The sequence below is a fragment of the Aulonocara stuartgranti genome (genome assembly GCF_965226115.1).
Source record: "Aulonocara stuartgranti genome assembly, chromosome: 7".
In the NCBI taxonomy this organism is placed as follows: domain Eukaryota; kingdom Metazoa; phylum Chordata; class Actinopteri; order Cichliformes; family Cichlidae; genus Aulonocara; species Aulonocara stuartgranti.
Genome location: NC_138945.1, coordinates 8364771 through 8386023, shown reverse-complemented (window position 1 = coordinate 8386023; position 21253 = coordinate 8364771). Strand labels below are relative to the sequence as shown.

The 21253-nt window shown below is 42.6% G+C and overlaps 1 protein-coding gene across 4 annotated transcripts in view; it reads left to right on the top strand.

The window, feature by feature from the left end:
* Nucleotides 1–21253, top strand: part of sptan1 (spectrin alpha, non-erythrocytic 1) — a 37685-nt gene that overhangs the window by 6863 nt on the left and 9569 nt on the right. For 2 of the 4 annotated variants that reach the window (XM_082540508.1, XM_082540509.1), the window contains exons 2-37: nucleotides 625–864; nucleotides 952–1077; nucleotides 1703–1843; nucleotides 4803–5083; nucleotides 5195–5339; nucleotides 5439–5593; nucleotides 6068–6203; nucleotides 6355–6456; nucleotides 6551–6688; nucleotides 6772–6882; nucleotides 7008–7085; nucleotides 7180–7335; nucleotides 7477–7681; nucleotides 8853–9034; nucleotides 9116–9359; nucleotides 9523–9645; nucleotides 9775–9992; nucleotides 10322–10414; nucleotides 10512–10646; nucleotides 10851–10999; nucleotides 12576–12774; nucleotides 13611–13715; nucleotides 13812–13844; nucleotides 13950–13985; nucleotides 14485–14532; nucleotides 16478–16569; nucleotides 16712–16856; nucleotides 16934–17115; nucleotides 17219–17318; nucleotides 17421–17618; nucleotides 17696–17842; nucleotides 17938–18041; nucleotides 19270–19432; nucleotides 19692–19706; nucleotides 20540–20671; nucleotides 21041–21178. In XM_082540508.1, the coding sequence (XP_082396634.1) occupies nucleotides 628–864; nucleotides 952–1077; nucleotides 1703–1843; nucleotides 4803–5083; nucleotides 5195–5339; nucleotides 5439–5593; nucleotides 6068–6203; nucleotides 6355–6456; nucleotides 6551–6688; nucleotides 6772–6882; nucleotides 7008–7085; nucleotides 7180–7335; nucleotides 7477–7681; nucleotides 8853–9034; nucleotides 9116–9359; nucleotides 9523–9645; nucleotides 9775–9992; nucleotides 10322–10414; nucleotides 10512–10646; nucleotides 10851–10999; nucleotides 12576–12774; nucleotides 13611–13715; nucleotides 13812–13844; nucleotides 13950–13985; nucleotides 14485–14532; nucleotides 16478–16569; nucleotides 16712–16856; nucleotides 16934–17115; nucleotides 17219–17318; nucleotides 17421–17618; nucleotides 17696–17842; nucleotides 17938–18041; nucleotides 19270–19432; nucleotides 19692–19706; nucleotides 20540–20671; nucleotides 21041–21178 (4992 nt within the window). In that variant the 5' untranslated portion in view covers nucleotides 625–627. The remainder of the gene's footprint in view (nucleotides 1–624; nucleotides 865–951; nucleotides 1078–1702; nucleotides 1844–4802; nucleotides 5084–5194; nucleotides 5340–5438; nucleotides 5594–6067; nucleotides 6204–6354; nucleotides 6457–6550; nucleotides 6689–6771; nucleotides 6883–7007; nucleotides 7086–7179; nucleotides 7336–7476; nucleotides 7682–8852; nucleotides 9035–9115; nucleotides 9360–9522; nucleotides 9646–9774; nucleotides 9993–10321; nucleotides 10415–10511; nucleotides 10647–10850; nucleotides 11000–12575; nucleotides 12775–13610; nucleotides 13716–13811; nucleotides 13845–13949; nucleotides 13986–14484; nucleotides 14533–16477; nucleotides 16570–16711; nucleotides 16857–16933; nucleotides 17116–17218; nucleotides 17319–17420; nucleotides 17619–17695; nucleotides 17843–17937; nucleotides 18042–19269; nucleotides 19433–19691; nucleotides 19707–20539; nucleotides 20672–21040; nucleotides 21179–21253) is intronic. The other 2 variants (XM_082540511.1, XM_082540510.1) reach the window with 2 other exon arrangements.

The following is a 21253-nucleotide window of genomic DNA, read 5'->3' as shown; positions in this document are numbered from 1 at the left end:
GTATCCTGTTTTGTTGGATGTAACGTTCCTACTTGGTTGTTGGCCACAGTTCAAGGATACTTTAACCATGGGGCCTAGGGCACAGTGGGAATGAGCTGACTGCTGCACTCTCTTTGTGTAGTGAAGCCTAGTTACTGTTCGCATGCATGTGGAATTTCCGCCCCCACCCCCATTTGTCATTTTTAGTATTTCAGCTGCCGGCCCTTTGGTTGCTTAGCTAGAGACAGGATAGGGTGGGTGGGAGTTAAAGCATGCAGCCTTGCTCTTTGTATCCATGTTTGAGTCCAAAGAAAAGCAGTAAAGTGGGATGTGAGAAAAATAACAATGTTTAAATGTAAACAGGAAAATGCAAAGACTGGGGTCTTTTAAAGAAATATCTAACCCTACTCAGACACAGCAAGACAAGCTGAAGATTGATTTTAACCTTCTTTTCTTTAAAGTTCATGTTTTCCATAATGTGATTATGTGGATAGGATGTGTAGGCGACATATTTTTTCATCCAAATAAATTTCCATTTTGAGATATGTTTCATTCGCTTTTCCATACACAGCTGATTTGTCTCTGCTGTTATTTAAATGTGCATGCAAAATAATCGCACGTATGTCATTGATGGTGCTTTTCCAGAAAATGGACACCGCAGGAGCCAAAGTGCTGGAGACAGCTGAAGATATCCAGGAACGTCGGCAGCAGGTCCTGGACCGCTACCGGCGTTTCAAGGAGCTGTCGATGGTGCGCCGGCAGAAGCTGGAGGACTCGTATCGCTTTCAGTTCTTCCGCCGTGATGCCGATGAATTGGAGAAGTGGATCCAGGAGAAGCTGCAGATTGCCTCTGATGAGAACTACAAGGACCCTTCCAACCTGCAGGTCTGTCAGTTATTTAATGTATATGTATTTAAGTCCTGTTAGACCGTAAGAAGAGCACCTTCTATCATATATGTTTTTCATACACAGGGCAAGCTGCAGAAACATCAAGCTTTTGAAGCTGAAGTTCAGGCCAACGCTGAAGCAATCATCAAACTGGACAAGACTGGAAATCTAATGATCACTGAGGGCCACTTTGCATCTGACACTATTCGAGTAAGTTACCAAAATGCACACTAATATGCAGTGTGTTGACATTTAGGTATGCCTGTGGTGGGCTTTGGGGTTATATGTATGTTCACGATGGATGTAGCCACTGTGACACCAAACATTGCTTTCCTGACTATTTATTAGTTGTTGTTATTATTAGAAAGCTACATCCCTAAATATACAGGAGCAACATACAGAGACAGATACCTGATAATTAGTGCAACATAAGAGAAAAATAAAATATTAGAATTTCACTCACATAAAATGTAGGTCTTCTTGATGACTATTAACCCCTTCCATCCGATTCAGTCCTACACGCCTTACCGGACACAACAGAGGCCAATAGTTACAAGTGTCAATATGGCCGAGTATATAAAAGTAGGTGCTGACCTGTGGTGTGACTCTTGAGTGCTGTGAATTCTTAAAGATTCAGTCAGCTTTCCCCTATTTTTGACTCAACGGTTTCAAAATGTACTTTTTATCGCATGCTCTGTGTTTCATTTGAATCGGCTCTTCCACGATCTTCAGTGGAAAAGACTTCTCTTTGGTTTTCCAACATATATCCAAGATAATTTTCTAATTTCTTGTCACTAACTTTATTAACACTTCCCACCTTTGTCACGTGCTCTAGACTCGTCTGGAGGAGCTGCATCACCTGTGGGACCTCCTGCTGGAGAAAACCAAGGAAAAGGGCATGCGTCTGTTGCAGGCCCAGAAACTGGTCCAGTATCTGCGTGAGTGTGAAGATGCCCTGGACTGGATTAGTGACAAGGTTAGATTCATATCTCTGTGTTTGTTTTAAACATAGAAAGAAAGACTTGAGCATGAGTATATGAACTTGATTTCTCTCCATTTCACAGAATGAGGATGAAGGCAGATGTAGTTACAATTACAGTTACCATAGTTTACCAGTTCAGTTTAGCCGTCGTCATTGCAAGAAAATTAGACATGACCTGTAAAGTGGACATGAAACAATACATGTATAAAGGCTGGATTTAAGAAACATGTGTTTTTAGAACAAGTTTAGTGGCGTCTTGTGCCAGTACAGAACATTGGTGGGTTGGTTGGTTGCAGCTAATAGACCTACATTAGTTTATGTTTGCTAAGTAGTGACGGAACTGATAACTCGGTTGAAAACAAGGAGACAAAAAATAAAAATCAGTCCAAGTTGGTCACTTGGTCAGATTTTGGCTGCAGAAATCTATTTTATGTTAAGACATCAGGGAGGAGCTACCCTCCTCCCTATAAAAGGGTGTGATGCAGCGCCACTTGTCATTCAAGATAAGCGCACTTCTTCCTCGCTTTGTGCAACGAGTGTGATCTGGTGAGACACCAAGTTCTCCTTCAAACATTTAATTTGGTGTCTCACTATGGGGATTTGCATAGTCCCGTATTGCCAGCTAAGCTTATCTGAATGACTGAGTGCCATCTTAAAAGATCTCATGTGGACCCACACTTAAGACAGTGTGGGCTAGGGATGGTGCAGTGATATCTAACCTGTAGAACCTTGCAAAGATCAAAGGTGAAGCCCAGCTTGTTGTTGCAAATATTTTCTCTACAGAGACACCCCTAAAGATGACCCAAGAGGTTGCCATCCCTCTAGTAGAACGTACATAAATCCTCCAAATGACATCCCGGCACTAAGGTTAAATCCTACGTAGACACAAGAAGTTTAGAGAGAAAGTAGAGCTGTCGTGCCCCTTTCATAAAATGGCAGGCTAGTGGTAATGCCTCACCGGGCTATCTGTAAAGCTCCTTTGGCAGGCTGAAATGTCTGCCAGAGATACTTTAATTGTGGAAAAGGCCTTTCCTTTATCTAACAGCCCCTGCAGAAAAGTGGTGATTGCTGTTACAGAGCATCAAAAAACAAACTTATTCTATTACAGTGACATTGTGGAGGGGGCCCTAGCACTATGAATAGTGACTATGACCCTCTAAGGTAGTCCTTCCGTACTCAGATTAGCCCACAGGGCAAGGCAACCTGGGCGGGGTTATACGATTCCCCCCCCCCTGGCCTGGGAAACTAGGTCTCGTTGGAGGGGAAAGACCTTCCTGGCTGTGACAGCTGCCAGTGACACCCACTGAGTGAAAAATGTAGGATTTCTCCAGTGGCAGAGTGCTGCATTGCAGTGCGCTGTCACTCTGATATGGTAGTAGGCATGGCACTTTGGGCATAGTTTCAGGGATGCAACCCATCACTGAAATCCCCTCACATGCAGTCTGCCTAGTGGGATGACTGCCAGTGAAGATGCCATTAATTCCAGCATCTGCCGGCATAGCCTAAATAGGAGACATCTCCACACCATGAAAGAGATGGGCTGAGCTGGCTGCAGGACACTCTTTTTGTAGATTGTAGTGAAACCCAGAGCCATCAGGTGATCCACTGCCACCCTGGCATGCTTTCTTCCCATCATTTCTGACTCTGATAGCAGCAGCTAATCGTCTATGCATGTTGCTAGGTGCACTTCACAAATACCCAAGGGCTCAGTGAGACAAATGGCAGGACTAAGTACTCGTGCGTTTTGCCCTGAATCACCAATTGCAGGAATTTAATGTGAAGTGGGTAAATGAGATGTGAAAATATGGGTCCTTCAGGTCTATTAATGTAAACCAGTCACCTGGGCGCACTACATGTAGAGCAGAGTGGCATTTGTCAGCATCCTGAACTTGTAAGACCTGAAATGCTGATTCAGTGCCCTTTAGTCCAGTATCAGACGCAGTCCCCCTCCCTTCTTGGGAACGAGAAAATACTTTGAGTAAAATCTGCATTGGCTCTGCTCCTGAGGTATTTCTCATATTTATAGCAAGGTAGATATTTCTTCTTGCAGTATTCTGGCTGATTCATGATTTTGCATGAGAGGAAATAACTCTGTGAAATCTGTAAGGGTTGGTTGCAAATTGCAAGCGGTATCTTCGCTTGAATGCCCTCACAGCCCACTCTCCTCATCTCTCTACTCTTGCTGAGAGAAGGCCCAAAGCCAGGCAGCCCACAGTGGAAATTACTTTGGCTCCCTCTTGTGATGGGAGAAGGTTTTGCAACCAAATCCCAACTGCCCATGGGGGTGGTCTGAATTTGACCAGCATTCATGAGGCCAGCATTTGACCAGGATTCACTGAGGAATTGCACCCCAGTGGTGTTTGGGGGTGTGAGGGGATTATGCCAAGGGCATGGGATTATTTTCCCAATTTACATTTAGGCTTCACTTTTCCACACCTGTAATATGAAGTAATCCAGTCAGTGAGATGATGTGAGGGAAAAGAAAGACATCCACAAAGCGTGGACATAGACTTGTATGTTAGGATTCCTGATTGTCCTTTGGTAAGAAAATTAGTTGTGTTTGTGGTGTACTAAACTGTTTGAGTGGGTTTTGGAAAGCTTGGAAAAACATTTTATTTTGTAAAATAGTGGCGATCGCATCTTTTGGCCAAGCTGTTTGTGCCGCTCGGTACATCGGGCCAGAGAGGACGAAAAGAAGCTCTAATTTGTCGACCTGGTCAGTCACCTGTCACCCGACTCAAACAGGCAATCCTCCAAAGAGTCCTCATTTATACACTGCTTTACAAACCTGAAGATTACAGAGGTCGTGTCCGCTTGGAGACTTGAGGCCTATATTTGTTGCAATTATTTTGAATTCTAACGAAAGCCAGATTCATTGTATCAGATAGTAAAGCACCAAGGCATACTTTCTCTCTTTTTTTTTAACTTTCTCTTTCTCCACTTTTACCTAAAGGAGGCCATTGCCACATCAGAAGAGCTGGGCCAGGACCTGGAGCACGTACAGCTCCTGCAAAAGAAGTTTGAGGAGTTCCAGACGGATCTGGCTGCCCATGAGGAACGCGTGAATGAGGTGAACCAGCTTGCAGCTAAGCTGATCCAGGAATCCCATCCAGAGGCAGAGCTCATTGTGCGCAAGCAGGACGAGGTCAACGCGGCCTGGCAGCGTCTGAAGGGCCTGGCCCAACAGAGGCAGGGCAAGCTGTTTGGAGCTGCTGAGGTGCAGCGCTTCAACAGGTAAGCAGCGTCATAACCATAACACATGAAAAACTCTTACACTGTGTGTATGTTCATTTTTTTCTTTGTCATGCTGCCGTTAGTAACAGACTGTGTGTTTACCTCGAATAGGGATGTGGATGAAACCATCAGCTGGATCAAGGAGAAGGAGCAGCTGATGGGGTCCGATGACTTTGGGCGTGACCTGGCCAGTGTTCAGGCTCTGCTGCGCAAACATGAGGGCCTGGAGAGAGACCTGGCAGCTTTGGAAGATAAGGTAGGGCAAATGCCGATCTCCGCTATGTTAGCAAATATAGTAAAAGGGAAGTTAAAAACTTGATATCCTGACTTGCTGTGTTCTCCTTCCTTAAATCAGGTCAAAACTCTGGGCGGTGACGCTGAGCACCTGCAGCAGACACATCCCCAGAACGCTTCGCAGATCCATTTGAAAAAGGACGAACTTATCACCAACTGGGAACAGATTCGCACTCTGTCTACTGAGCGCCGTGCCCGTCTGAACGACTCCTACCAGTAAAATACCAATAAATGCAGTAAAACAAGCAAATCATTCATCAACCTTTCACAGAAGCCAGGAGATAAAGTTATATGCAAAGGCCATGTGTTGGAGCATATCACTCTGTTTTAAACAACAAGCTGTTCACAATATATAATTACTTTACCTGACATGTTTTTAGAATTAACGCTGATGAACAACAACAACAAACTAATGTACCCAGGTCTATATATGGGATATAATGATGATGATAACAGTGAAATACTACATACACAACAAAAGTATAACTTATATCGGGGAATGAAAACACACATGCACATAAACCTTTCTAGGATTTATAACTGATTTAGACTTCTGTGTGAATCTTTGGGGACTTTGTGGGGTCTTATGTACAGAGTAATTTTCAGTTCATATTTGCCAAGAGCTCAGGCCTGTCCAACTTGTCCAACCAAGTTTGCTCATTCTGTCTTTTTTTTGATGATTTGTTTTAGGCTGCAGCGTTTCACTGCTGACTTTAGGGATCTGACTAGCTGGGTAACTGAGATGAAGGCTCTGATCAATGCTGATGAACTGGCCAATGATGTGGCTGGAGCTGAGGCCCTGTTAGACCGCCATCAGGAGCACAAGGTAAAATCTTCTAAACTATAGAGACCTCCAGCCTAAAGTGTCTTTGCACTTAGTGTAAAGGCTCAAGAAAGTGTCAAATCCTTTTGTCTCATAATTCACACCCTGTGTTAGTCAACCTGTTTCCATGTTTTTCTTATTTATATTTTTTTAGGGAGAGATTGACGCTCACGAGGACAGTTTTAGAACTACAGATGAAGCTGGCCAGGCCTTGCTCAGTGCAGGACACTATGCCTCTGATGAGGTGAAGGAAAAGGTAGGATTATGACACCGTGTAGGTAGAATTTTCTCCACTCTTCATCTGTGTCATACTAGCATTTAAAATGCTCTTCTTGGTGTATTTTGTGTAGCTTGGTGTCCTTGCTGCAGAAAAGGAGTCTCTGCTGGAGTTGTGGGAGGTTCGCAGGCAGCAGTATGAGCAGTGCATGGACCTGCAGCTCTTTTACAGGGATACTGAGCAAGTTGACAACTGGATGAGCAAGCAAGAGGTGAGTTACCACACCAGGAGAGCTTGGTGTTTATTAGCAAAAAGATGTGCTGTGGCAGTTTTTCATGTATTCTCCTTGCGTAGGCTTTCCTCCTGAATGAAGACCTTGGTGACTCCCTGGACAGCGTAGAGGCACTGCTTAAAAAACATGAAGATTTTGAGAAGTCGCTGAGTGCTCAAGAAGAGAAGATCACTGTAAGTTTATTAAATTTGCCCAGTTACATGATGATTATTGCATCTTCTATTCTTGAATTATTGCCACTGTGTGAGAATTGTAAATTGAAATTAACCTTTAATCTGTTTGTGCTGCACATCTCCAGGCTTTGGATGAATTTGCTACCAAACTGATTCAGAACAACCACTATGCCAAAGAGGATGTGGCTACACGCAGAGATGCTGTAAGCACTGCTGTCTGCTTTCCACATCAGACATAAAATCAAATACAATAGGCTTTCTTTGAAAATGTGTTTTCTCTCCTTGTTGCATTTATAGCTACTCAGCCGCCGCAATGCCCTGCATGACCGTGCTCAGTCTCGTCGTGCTGCCTTGGAGGACTCCTTCCACCTCCAGCAGTTCTTCAGGGACTCTGATGAGCTTAAGAGCTGGATCAATGAAAAGATGAAGACTGCTACTGATGAGGCTTACAAGGTAATTTGTGAAAGAAATTGATATTGTCTTCTCCCGATATTTGTGTCTCCCATTTTTTTTTCATTTGTGCATTGTGATGTTTTCTTTTTTGTCTGTTTTCTCCATTGCTGAAATTCTGTGTCTCTGCTCTCCTGTCAACAGGACCCCTCCAACCTGCAGGGCAAGGTGCAGAAACACCAGGCCTTTGAAGCGGAGCTGTCTGCTAACCAAAGCCGAATCGATGCCCTGCAGAAGTCAGGCCAGGAGCTGCTGGATGGAAAGCATTATGCCTCAACTGAGGTTTCTGGTCACATGGAAGAAGTCAGCTCTCAGTGGAAAAAACTGCTGGAGGCCACTGAGCTCAAAGGTATAGTTTGGAAGAAAAGTGAACATAAAGATTTGATTTGAGCTGTGCACAGTGACAAAGTGCATGAAGAGTGGCAGGGCTTTTGTGTATGTTTGTGCACACACACAAAAGAACAAATAAACTGCTGGATACCCACTGAGAAAACAGTGCAACAGTTAGAATTTTATTTATTTTTCTCTAATCCACACAGGGACAAAAGTCATTCAGTTATTCTACCATGGGAAAAGAACAACTCAAAGCAATTACTGTTACATTTCTGCTCATGATGAGTTAATGTCAACATCTGACCACAACTTTAGCTGAGGAATGGGTTATTTGAAGAGTTTCAGTCAGGTTTCAGAGCTCATCACAGCACAGAAACCCCTTTAGTGAAGGTTACAAATGATCTTCTTATGGCCTCTGACAGTGGACTCATCTCTGTGCTTGTCCTGCTAGACCTCAGTGCAGCGTTCGATACTGTTGACCATAATATTTTATTCCAGTGTTCAGGGCATGCTGTAGGTATTACAGGTGTTTTGAATCATATCTATCTAATAGACTCCAATTTGTTCATGTAAGTGGAGAGTCCTCTTCGCACGCTAATACTCATTATGGAGTTCACAGGGTTCTGTACTAGGACCAATTCTGTTTACATTATACACGCTTCCCGTAGGCATTATCATCAGAAGACATAGCATACAACTGTATCTATCCATTAAGCCAAATATACACCAATTAGTTAAAGTGCAGGAGTGTTTTAAAGACCAGGTTATTGTACTTGGCCCTGACAATCATAGAAATATGGTATCTAACCAGATGGCATTATCTTTGCCTCCAGTAACACGGTGAGGAATCTTGGAGTCGTTTTTACGAATATTAAACAAATATGTGGGACTGCTTTCTTCTGTTTGAGCAATATCTCTAAAATGAGAAACAGTCTGTATCTGAACTAGTTCATTGGTTCTAGTTTTTCCTTCCCACTGTCGCCAAAGTGCTTCCTCAAAGGGGGCCATATAATAGTTAGGGTTTTTTATTTTCTTTGTTGAGTCTTTATCTTGAGTTATTTAGTACTGTATAAATAAAAATGAATTGAACTGAATAGCTGGGCCATTAATGTAAAAGCCCATGAAAGAAAAGTCTGTCCCTGGTGATTCGGAACAACAGTCAGAGCTTTTTTATTTTTTCTTTAAAGGCATCAAGCTGCGTGAAGCCAACCAGCAGCAGCAGTTCAACAGAAATGTAGAGGACATAGAGCTGTGGCTGTATGAAGTGGAGGGCCACCTGGCTTCAGATGATTATGGAAAAGACCTGACAAGTGTTCAGAACCTGCAGAAGAAACATGCACTGCTGGAGGCTGATGTGGCAGCGCACCAGGTAACAAGCACTCAGCCCAAATTATGGAGCTCCCATACACTGCTTTGGTGAATGCGACACTAATGTAAATGTCCCCATCAGGATCGGATTGATGGCATAACAATCCAGGCCCGCCAGTTCCAGGAGGCTGGCCACTTTGATGCTGACAACATCCGCAAGAAGCAAGAGGCTTTGGTGGTTCGGTATGAAGCTCTGCGTGAACCCATGGCTGCACGCAAGCAGAAGCTGTCAGACTCTCTAAGGCTGCAGCAGCTGTTCAGAGATATTGAAGATGAGGAGACTTGGATCCGTGAGAAAGAGCCCATCGCTGCCTCTACTAACAGAGGTAAAATCAGACTAATTGTCTATGCAGCTCTAAGAAATTAAAGTTTGTAATTGGAGGTATATACTCATTGAAAGTGATCATTTCAGAAATAAAGTTTAAACTGGAGCCTCATATTTCAGATCACTGGAGCTCCATAAAATGTTTCTCTGACGTTTTTTCTCAGGCAAAGACTTGATTGGTGTCCAGAACTTGCTGAAGAAGCACCAGGCTCTGCAGGCTGAAATCACAGGTCACGAGCCTCGCATTAAGGCTGTCACCCAGAAGGGAGAAGCTATGGTGGAGGAAGGTATTGATTTAAATCCTAAGATTCCTCTGTTATCTTCAGTGAGATGATGGTGATGTTTAAATGCAAGTAAAATATCACTGCAACAGTGGGGGGGGAAAACAGCTGAGGTTTCATGGGTGTGGTGTCCAGGTCACTTTGCTGGTGAGGATGTGAAGGCTAAGCTGGCTGAGCTGCATGGGCGTTGGGACACTCTGAAGGCCAAGGCCTCCCAGAGGAGACAGGACCTTGAGGACTCTCTGCAGGCCCAGCAATACTTTGCTGATGCTAACGAGGCCGAGTCTTGGATGAGGGAAAAGGAACCCATTGTTGGGAGCACAGACTATGGCAAAGATGAGGACTCAGCTGAGGTACAGATTTTACAACAGAAGAATATACAGTGGTGTGAAAAAGTTTTTGTCTAATATTTAAATATGTTCTGAAACATTTAAGTGTGGCAAACATACAAAGAAATAGGAAATCAGGAAGAGAGCAAACACTTTTCACACCACTGTAACTGTCACTACCAATGAATTATTGTTGTGCTGTTAAAGTTTAAAATCTTATGATGTCGTTTTGGGGGGTTTTGTTATTTTTTTTGTTTTGTTTTTGCTCTATTAAAAGTTAAAGCGGGCTTAAAGCTTCCAATTAGTTCCCTTTGTGAGAAATGTAGTTGTGCTGAGTTGTTTCTTCTCCACAGGCTCTGCTAAAGAAGCACGAAGCCCTGATGTCTGACCTGAGCGCTTACGGCAGCAGTATCCAAGCCCTGAAGGAGCAGGCCCAGTCCTGCAGGGTAAGTTTAAAAAGTCCCTGAATTCTCATCTGTTCTGAAGCATCACTGTCTATTCGCAGAACACAAAATCAGTAACAAGTTTCTTTTAACTAAACAGCAACAAGTTGCACCAACCGATGATGAGACCGGGAAGGAGCTGGTCCTGGCCCTGTATGACTATCAGGAGAAGAGCCCACGTGAAGTTACCATGAAGAAAGGAGACATTCTCACTCTCCTCAACAGCACTAACAAGGTACGGCACTGTGAAGTAGTCCAGCATCAGTAAATATCGTAATTTAGTATCTTGGTCAAGGATATTGCAGATCTGGCATGCAGATTGCAGCAGCCAGGGATCAAACTACCAACCTTCCTATTAGTAGATGACCAGCTCTACTGCCTGACTCTCATCCACCCCGCCACATTACATACTAATGACTTCATCTCTCCCCTGCTGCAGGACTGGTGGAAAGTGGAGGTGAATGATCGCCAGGGCTTCGTTCCTGCTGCTTATGTGAAGAAGCTCGACCCCACCCAATCCTCATCCAGGGAGAACCTGCTGGATGAACATGGCAGCATTGCACTCCGCCAAGACCAGATTGAAAATCAGTAAGAAACCCACAGCCTGAACTCTTCTGTTTCAGAATCGGGTCCACTAATCCACTTTAACCTGTCTGCTCTGCACTTTAGTCTTTCTTTACTTCCATCCAGTTGTTTAACACTAATTACCTTGCTCCTGGCCCCTTGTCCTGTTTCGTCTGCTGTCCTATCTCTGTGTTTAACTACTTAATCTTTTCTTGCTGTGCTTTCGCCTTGCCTTGCCGCTTGTGCAGGCTTGTCACCAAGGAGGCCTGCAGCGTGTCTGTGCGCATGAAGCAGGTGGAAGAGCTGTGAGTAGGAACCAGTGCCCCTCTGCGTGTACTTGTGGTCGTGATACCTATAATAGATATCATCCATCACCCACCCCAAATTCCATGTTGTGTGACACTGTGTGTATTTCACCCCTGGCCTCTATTCAGTCCAGGATAGAAGCAGCTTCTGATGCACATCTGTTACATCCTTCTTATCCCAGGTTACCCTATAGGGATGTCAGTTTATGTTCTGCCCTACACACACTGGGATTTGATTGGTTCTTAGGTGTCTCAATGAATCAGTGAAATATTCAAAAATTATTTGAAATTTGTGTGACATATGTTTGTGTAACAAACTGGCTTGTCGATGTGTCTGGGTTTAGTTTGGAACAACGTTACTACAGCTGTAACCCCAGAGGCTAGGTGCCTTGCTGGCACCTAGGTTTCACAAAAGTGGATGAAAAGTTATTAAAAGGAGCATACAGTATTTATGTCACTACTTTTATTTTACAGCAACATCCCAGAGCCTTATTAAAAATCTAACAAAGCAAACACAGCTCTCAGGAAAAATGACCACACATTATTTTAACCATGTTCTTTATGATGCCTTTAAATTCAACACAAAATGTGCTTATTTACTTTTAGACTGGTAGAAAATAAATAAGTAAAGAAGGATAAATGATTAAAAGAAAAAAAATTAGTCTGACTTTGACCAATTAGGCTTTTTCCCTGACATTACGAATTTCCAATGTAATGCTTGCTAAACTTCAGATTAACATTCCCTGCTAAAATAACACATCTCATTTTATTATCATTGTAGTAGTGTTGTTGAATACTCTAAACACTTCTTAGCCCTGCATGAAAGTGGCAACCTGTCCAAGGTGTGCTCTGCCTTTCACCCCATGGTAGCTGGGAGAGGCTCCCCCCCCCCCTCTTTTTATCAAGATTTTCTAGATGCTTTGGTCCTTAAACACTCCCCATCATCAGGATGATGCCTGCCCCCAGGTACTGGTTTTATTAGATTATTCAATGCATCTATAAAATGTCATGAAGACCAGAGAGAAATATGTGTGGATGTTTCCTGACACAAGAGTAAAACGTTGTGGAGAATGGGACCCCTTCATTACTACACTACTCATCAATTATGATAATAAATTTCTGTCAGCCATACCATGCAAGGCTTCCTTCTCATGTCCCATGTCTACAGACTCCAAACACAAAGCATGTCAGTGTCCACCCACTTTTTAAATTTTATTTCACTTTTTTAAAGTTTGTAAAAATCTTTTTCTACTGCTTCGCTTACATTCTCTTTCTTTAATGTTCTTTTTTCTAAGATATGGTACTCTGTTAGAGTTGGGGGAGAAGCGCAAGGACATGCTTGAGAAAAGCTGCAAAAAGTTTATGTTATTCCGTGAGGCCAACGAGCTCCAGCAGTGGATTCATGAGAAGGAGAGCACCCTCACTAATGAGGAGATGGGCTCTGATCTGGAGCAGGTTGAGGTTCTACAGAAGAAGTTTGATGACTTCCAGAAGGTAATGTCTGTTGTTTTTCGTTTGTTTTGTTTTTTAAGCTTGATCCTTTTCCCAAAAATTCTACATGACTATTGACTTAAAGTTATCTGAATTACTTGCATATGGTCTTTACTTGTATGTGAATTGTAAACACAACAATTCAGTGACCATATAACAACTAAATTTGGCCCATGCAGTAGGACAGTGATCCAGAGCACAGAAGCAAATCTACAAAAAACAAAGAAAAAAAGCATAGAGGTGTTGCAAGGCCCAGTCAAAATTCAGAGCTCAGCCCACTGAAATGATGTGATTGGATGTTCACAGAGTTGTGCAGAAGCAAATTCCTGCGAACTGAAGCAACACTGTAAAGAAAAGTAGGCAAAAAATTCCTCCACAACAGTGTGCGAAACACACAAATAATTAAGTTGTGTAACATAGAACTGCAGCAGTCATATGAAAACCTTCTTTTTTTTATGGTAAATGGCCTGTATTTATATAGCGCTTTTCTAGTCCCTAAGGACCCCAAAGCGCTTTACATATCCAGTCATCCACCCATTCACACACACATTCACACACTGGTGATGGTAAGCTACATTGTAGCCACAGCCACCCTGGGGCGCACTGACAGAGGCGAGGCTGCCGGACACTGGCGCCACCAGGCCCTCTGACCACCACCAGTAGGCAACGGGTGAAGTGTCTTGCCCAAGGACACAACGACCGAGACTGTCCAAGCTGGGGCTCGAACCGGCAACCTTCCGATTACAAGGCGAACTCCCAACTCTTGAGCCACGATCGCCCCATGTATCTATTTGAATTTGAACAGACAGTGTATGACACTGTTCTTTCTCTCTTTCCAGGACCTCAAGGCCAATGAGTCTCGTCTGAGGGATATCAACAAAGTGGCTTCAGAGTTGGAGTCTGAAGGCCTTATGGCTGAGGAGGCCCCCATGGTTCAGGCTCAGGTAGGCGCTACCTCTCTGGATCGTATGTTATGTCACATAAATGAGCCATAATTAGCTGTCCTTTTAAAAAAACGTTTTTTTTCTCCTCATCTCCAGCAACAAGAGCTGCTTGGTGCTGCTCCTGGCAAGGTTGGTGTAGTTTCTGTTATTTATATTTGCATCCACTATAATAATTAAGACATTTTTTAGATATCATAGCAGTGTGCTTACTTGTGTGTCTCATTTGTTGAACAGGATGAAGCGGATTCTAAGACTGCATCTCCATGGAAGGTAAGCTCTAACTAACAGTAATTGGCCTCAAGACATCCTCAAACCTTCAGATGATCTTGTAAAGAACATGCATCACCTGAAAATACTTGGCAGCTAATCAGTCTTGATTTGATACTGTAACCATGCATGACTGCTCAGTGTTTGATACTTGTGTACTTGTTTCCTGCAATCATGCCCAGAATTACATTTTACTAGCATGGGGCATGATGACTCATGACTTTGTAGAATATGATTAGACATTGATGAGACAACTGAAGAGCTTGGAAACTCGTAATTTATTCCTAAGATCCTTTGTAACGGTTTTCATGTCTCGATTGTAACAAAAAACAGTGCTTGATTCATTCTCCTCCAGCCATGGTTGCAGTGCTAGTGAATGGTGTCTCAGTTGGTCTTGTGAGAACCAAGATTAACCCCGGGATTTTCCACAACGCTCTTGACTGGTGTGGTGTTTTTTGTGTCCTTCCCTCCATGTCCATGTTTGGTTTACCTTTGACTTTAGAATATACGCTTGGCTGTTCAAACAACGGCTAACTTTAATACAATCAAGGTAAGATGAACAAGTCCAATCCAACCACTCTGCGCATTGCGATCAGAAACACTAACCATACTGTGATAGTGTCACATGATCTATCCCCTCATGTTCACTGAAACCTGACTTCAGTATGAGCAGTGTTCCTTTTGTTTTTGTTTTTTAACACAATGCTTCCCGCACCATTTGTCCTGTCCTGGTCCTAATTATTGTTGCTGTAATATGAATGACATAATGCATAAGTTATGCTAAACCTGTCATGTTCTTTGTTTGTAATGTTCTTACCATGCAACCAGTCCTGTGCATCTCATCTCCATCATCCACCTACTTTTGTTTGTCCATCGCTGTCTGTGCTCATCAAATACTCAGTGCAAAGTAGCATAAATTGAGCACATTATTTGCATGACTGTGCTTGAGTGAAATATGTTAAATCTAGCTTTCCTTGTGTCACTGTTAAACTGTTCTTGAAATGTATCTGTTAGTGGGAATGACTTTGACCCTCTTAGCCACTTTTCCACCAAAAGTGCAAAAAAATTTAAAACGGGATCTCTTTTCAGGAGCTCCTTTCAGTCCACTGATGTTCTGTGTTTACACTCTAGCCTCAAGATCAGTATATTTTATACGGTCTAACTGCAAATGCTTAACCAGTTAGATAACTTCATTTTTGCAACCCCAAAGCTTATGAATTCTCATAAAGTACCAACCTGTAATTGTGAGCTTTTGGTGATGGAAAGTAATTTCTCTGGAGCTGATTTGGATTTCTGGCCCTGCCGCAGAAGCACTGAGGGTGTTGTGGAAACGTGGCTTAGTTAGGCGCTTTCAGACTGCAGGAGCTCAGGTCCTAAAACTATTGTAGGAAGTTCCCCTTTCTTTCACCTCGGAGGATTTTAACTTACCTTTACTCAAGATGTGATTGAAGTCCAGACTTTGAATTGAAGCAGAATAGAAACAGAATAACTGTTTAAGATTTGTAGCTATTTCTATGAAGGCCACCATAGTTAGTTAGTATATAAATATACAAATATATTTAAAACATAATTTTGAATGAACGCTGTTTTTTATTATGTGGATGAAAATGAATGCCTAACATCGAGATGCTCTTGGCAACTTTTTTGCTGTCTCCTATAGGCTGAAAAACAAAAATAAATCTAAAGATTTCCTCCTTTACTTGAATCTACGTCTCTTCGTACCTTATATTGAGAGTTGCCATACTACTTTTTAATAGTTTGACCTAAAATCCAGTCAAAATATTAAACGAAATAGGAAGAATTAACAATTTTGACTCATCAAAGCTAAGTCTTTTCTTCTCGTTACGTGCGTTGTTGTCGTCACCCCGGTGAGAGGTGGGGCAATGTTGACCCCGAAGTTTGTGAATGCAATAACTCGAGGATCATAGTTGTGACGTAGGGTTCTTAAATTAATACCATAGGTGCATGTACTAGGAGGCTGACAGCTGCAGGTATTTTTATTTATTTTTTGGCTATGATTGTCATCCACATAAAAGAAAAAGTATTGTAGAAATGGAAGAAGCTGAAAAAGCATTACAAGGAAGTGAGACCACAAAAGTTGTTTATAAAGCCGTCTGCTTAACACGTGTCACAATAAGTGGATAACATCATTAACTTACAACCAAACCAAACATGGATTGAACTTCCTTTTCAGGCCTGTCGTCATCAAACCCATAAAGCACAATAAACACACAGCATGCTCCTTCTTGTTGTAGGGCCAACTGCAACCTGTTGTGCCACATTGGTTTTCCTATTTTATTGCAAATCCAAAATAAAAAGCACTTAGAGTTGTGCTCCCAGTGAGTCTGAAAGCGCCTTTTGTTTAGCGTATGCTCATTTCAATTGGTATACTGCAACTCATCTCAAATGTTACCACTAATGTCAGAAAAACATGCTCCAGACACAGGGAGCAGTGTGTGGGATGAGTGCTGTTTCATATTGTATGCTATGTGCAGGAGCTGAACAACCGCTGGCGATCCCTGCAACAGCTGGCTGAAGAAAGGAGCAACATGCTGGGCAGTGCACATGAGGTGCAGCGCTTCCACAGGTACAAATCCAAAGTGGGATATCGCCTGTGATCATCAGTCATCGAGTTCACTCTCTGCTTTGTGTTATTTATTAGAGAAACAGGCTTTTGGAACATTTTGTCAGCTACAACAATTAACTTGAGTTGTGTTGTGTGTCCTAAGGGATGCTGATGAGACTAAAGAGTGGATTGAGGAGAAGAACCAGGCCTTGAACACTGACAACTACGGTCACGACTTGGCCAGTGTCCAGGCTTTGCAGCGCAAACACGAGGGCTTTGAGAGGGACCTGGCTGCCCTGGGGGATAAGGTCAGATTTACTTTTAGTAATTTTAAGCCTGAAATCTTGTATTTATTTTTTATTAATTTTCCCATTTCTCTACTTAGGTTAACTCTCTTGGAGAGACAGCAGAGCGCTTGATCCAGTCTCACCCTGAAGCGGTGGATGACATCCAGGAGAAATGCACAGAGCTGAACACTGCCTGGAGCAGCCTGGTGGGACGTGCTGACCAGCGCAAAGACAAGCTTGGCAATTCCCATGACCTGCAGCGTTTCCTCTCTGACTTCAGGTGGGGGCGGGACTGCTGGATCCAAAAATGTTTAACATTTTTTGAGGAAATGTCTTAGAGATATGCAGGGTTTTGACTGACTGCAATTCTTTACTGTGCATAGAGATCTCATGTCCTGGATCAATGGCATCCGAGGATTAGTGTCCTCAGAGGAGCTGGCTAAGGATGTGACTGGAGCCGAGGCCCTTTTAGAAAGACACCAGGTATCAAATATTTAGTCTTGTTCTTTCTTTGCGTGTTTTCCAATATAAGTTATTGCTTAACTCTAACTCTGTCTTCTTTCTTGTTTGTTTTTCTCTCTCCAGGAACACCGTACAGAGATTGATGCTCGGGCTGGTACTTTCCAGGCGTTTGAACAGTTCGGACAGCAGCTGCTGGCTCGAGGCCACTATGCTAGTCCTGAGATTCAGCAAAAACTCGAGGCTTTAGACCGTGAGCGCGCTGATCTGGAGAAGGCCTGGGTGCAGCGCCGCATGATGTTGGATCAGTGCCTAGAACTCCAGGTAATGACATCCTTGGACATGAAGCAGACAGTTAAAGACCATATTTCAGCCACTGAAGGTTGTTTGCCCATCCACAGCTTTTTAACAGAGACTGTGAGCAGGCTGAGAACTGGATGGCAGCTCGTGAAGCCTTCCTCGCCAGTGATGACAAGGGTGACTCCCTGGACAGTGTGGAGGCCCTCATTAAGAAACATGAAGACTTTGACAAGGCCATCAACGTTCAGGTCAGTGAGGCATTTCGTTGCTCCGTGAAAGCTTTGAAAACCGACTGCTATTACCCTCTTTTGTCTTGATCATTAAATCCTGGCTTGATTTACAGGAGGAGAAGATTGCTGCTTTGCAGTCTTTTGCTGACCAGTTGATTGGAGCCGACCATTACGCCAAACCTGAGATTCTTAACCGCCGCAATGAAGTTCTTGACAGGTAGAAAACGTGGTTGTTAAACTTGATCACTGACACAATCCTAATTTTGTTTATCTACAGATGCTCAAGTTGTGTGATAAAGTAGTTTTGTGGACAGTTGCATTTGGAAGTTGTTGCTTGCACTACAAAAGGGGAGCTTAATTCAAAACGCACATATGTTAGTGACGCCGCGAAATAGAAATAAAAAAATAAGACGCACCTGAGAAAAAGCATTTGGAGTTTCTAAATAATGAGGAAGCAATAACACACAGGTGTGCTGTGCAACAGAACAAGACCTAAACTCCCATAGAAAACAAAAGGACTTTCCATGGTTAAAAAAGAAAAGTCTCTGCTATGATAAATAACGTCCAGTTGCATTGTGTCAGGAGATGAGCACGGTTGTGTGTTATCCTATGCAGAGCCTACACACAGCTCTGTGGGCCATTGTCTACATTTTGTAACTGTTGTAACATATTTACAACCAAGGTTCTGTGGTCTATTCTTGCTTGTGCTGGTGGTAGTCCTTCAGCCACCTGCAAAGAAGAGTGCAGTTACAACAGACGAAGCGCTGAAGTGAAACCAGTATTTGACCTACTCACAGTCAAGGGTCCCAAGGATTTTTGAAGGACATTTGTGGAGGTGTCAGTGGACTTTCCATATGAAAACACCTACACTAATGGCACAACAGATGAAAATGCCCTAAAGATAATGCATTGCCTTATTTTATTTTATTTTTTTCATCCCCTCAAACTGATTTAAGAAATGGCGACACAAACAAATCGGTCAGCTTTGGAATGGAAATGGAAATAGAGGCCTCCGAGTTGAATATTCTCACTTTCTAATGAACACAAAAAACTTGATTTTATGAGCTAATTCATTGTTATGACAGAACGACCACTACAGCTTTGCAGTTTATACACTGTGTACATATCATAACTTAAATTATATAGTCTTCTAACAGTGGGAACTCGTCTGAAGAACGATATTCTCATTACTCCCTACATCTTAAAATTCTCGAGTACGTTATTTTCTTAATGTCATCTTGAATTGTACCATTACTTATGATGAGGTGATAAGAAAAGCTACATTTTCTTTGTTCACATATCATAAACGTTTTGGGGGAAAAATCATACATGAGATCTCCCAAAGCATCAAGAATCTGCCAAACAAACCCGTGGCGGATTCTGTAAAATGTTTGTGTGCTGTGTTTGAGCTTGCCTTTAAAAGCTAATTTAATGATGTTTGAAAGGTGGCGCCGGCTGAAGGCACAGATGATCGAAAAGCGCTCCAAGCTGGGTGAATCCCAGACCCTGCAGCAGTTTAGTCGTGATGTGGATGAAATTGAGGCTTGGATCAGTGAGAAACTGCAGACTGCAACTGATGAGTCTTACAAGGATCCCACCAACATCCAGGTACGCACTTGGGAAACCCGACTCGGAGCTGAAGCTCTGCTGCACATACAGAACGAGTTTTAAATGGGAATGTACGTCTCACATATGGATTTAGTGAAGAAATATGAGATAATTTACTTACGTTCTAAGGCAAGAGGCTAATCCAAATATAAACATTGTTTGTCTGTTTTGCCTTGTTGATACTCTTTACCTGATCCCTTCCAGTGCCCTGTCTGCAGTAAGACTGAATCTTTCTCTCACTCTTATTTTGTTTTTATAGCTGTCCAAGCTGCTGGTAAGTCTGAGTAGTGTGTCAGCTGACTAACAAGCAAGCAGAATATCTGCTGTGTGTCTATGTCTGTGCTATGTGTGTAGACACAATAGAGCGTGATAAGCATTCCAACCGTCCTCATCCAGCACTGTTGAGTGCCAGCTTCTTTTCACTTGAGTTTCAATTCAACTCATTCATTCTTCTTTAATTCTGTGTTAATTTTGTACTTTATCCCAGGTTAGTTTATCAAAGACTGCTGGTTGGTGGGTGTGACTTCCATTTTTATGTTGATTTCTTGGTTGAGGAGCTACTTTAAGCTTGCTTCAGATGTTTAAATCCAGACTCAAACTGATTAGAGTAATGATTAGATAGCACTACATACTGATAGCTGTGGAATTTTCCACTGGTGCCATTGCATCTCTTCAGAGCAGCTGTAAAGGAAACGGATGGATATAAACAAGAAGCAACTTTGTAGCGACTCCTCCCCCTCTATATTTCCTTAAAGTCAGGTCCGTTGCAGACATTGCTGCCATTTTGTGTTGTTTACTCATTTGTTTTATGTGTCTGTCAGTGTCTTGAAACATTGCCTGTCATAGTTGCTTTTAGGTTTTTTTGTGTCCTTGTACATTAAAGTGTTTCCGTTACAATAATTATATAAACTAATTTACATCTGACGTTAATATCGACTGCATATCAGTTCGTTGGCTTTAATTTTGGCTTTTGCATTGAATGTAAGTATGAAAGCATTGCTGCGTTAAATGACTTTGTGAAGCTGTGAGCTGTAAATATTTCCGCCGTTAATAAGGATGATGTAGTTCTAATGTCGTGGTTCTTTCCCCATCTGTGTCCACCATCAGAGTAAGCATCAGAAACATCAGGCGTTTGAGGCCGAGCTGCACGCCAATGCAGACAGAATTCGTGGAGTCATTGACACAGGCAACGCCCTGATCCAGAGAGGAGCCTGTGCCGGCAGCGAGGATGCAGTCAAGGTGCATTTATCAAGTGTGCATACTGTGGAACATTTCACCTGTCAGCACCTATACATGAATGTCATGACTATAGTGACCAAAATGAAGACTATCGGTAGAACGTGTTTAAGAAGCATGATGCTGACCATTTTATTTCACCAGATTTTACAGTGAACAAGAAAATGTCCTGTGCAAATAAGGGTTAGAGAACAGAAAAAACATATTGAATATTGAAAATAATCATTTGTTTTTGTTTTTTAATGAATGTGAAGCCGATCCCTCACATAGATTTCCACTTCTCTGAACAGAACATACATGGCAGCATCATTTTATGTCAAAAAACGGAGATCTGATGTACAAACCTATAAGCTGTACCTGTCTGTTGCGCAGGCACGTCTCAGTGCTTTGGATGAACAGTGGCAGTTCCTCGTCAACAAATCTGCAGAAAAGAGCCAGAAACTCAAAGAGGCCAACAAGCAGCAGAACTTCAATACTGGCATCAAGGACTTTGACTTCTGGCTCTCTGAGGTAACAATCTGCTTGCCGACTATAAACACTGGTACTAACAGAAAGCAGATGATCTCAAAGACGGATGCATGGTGT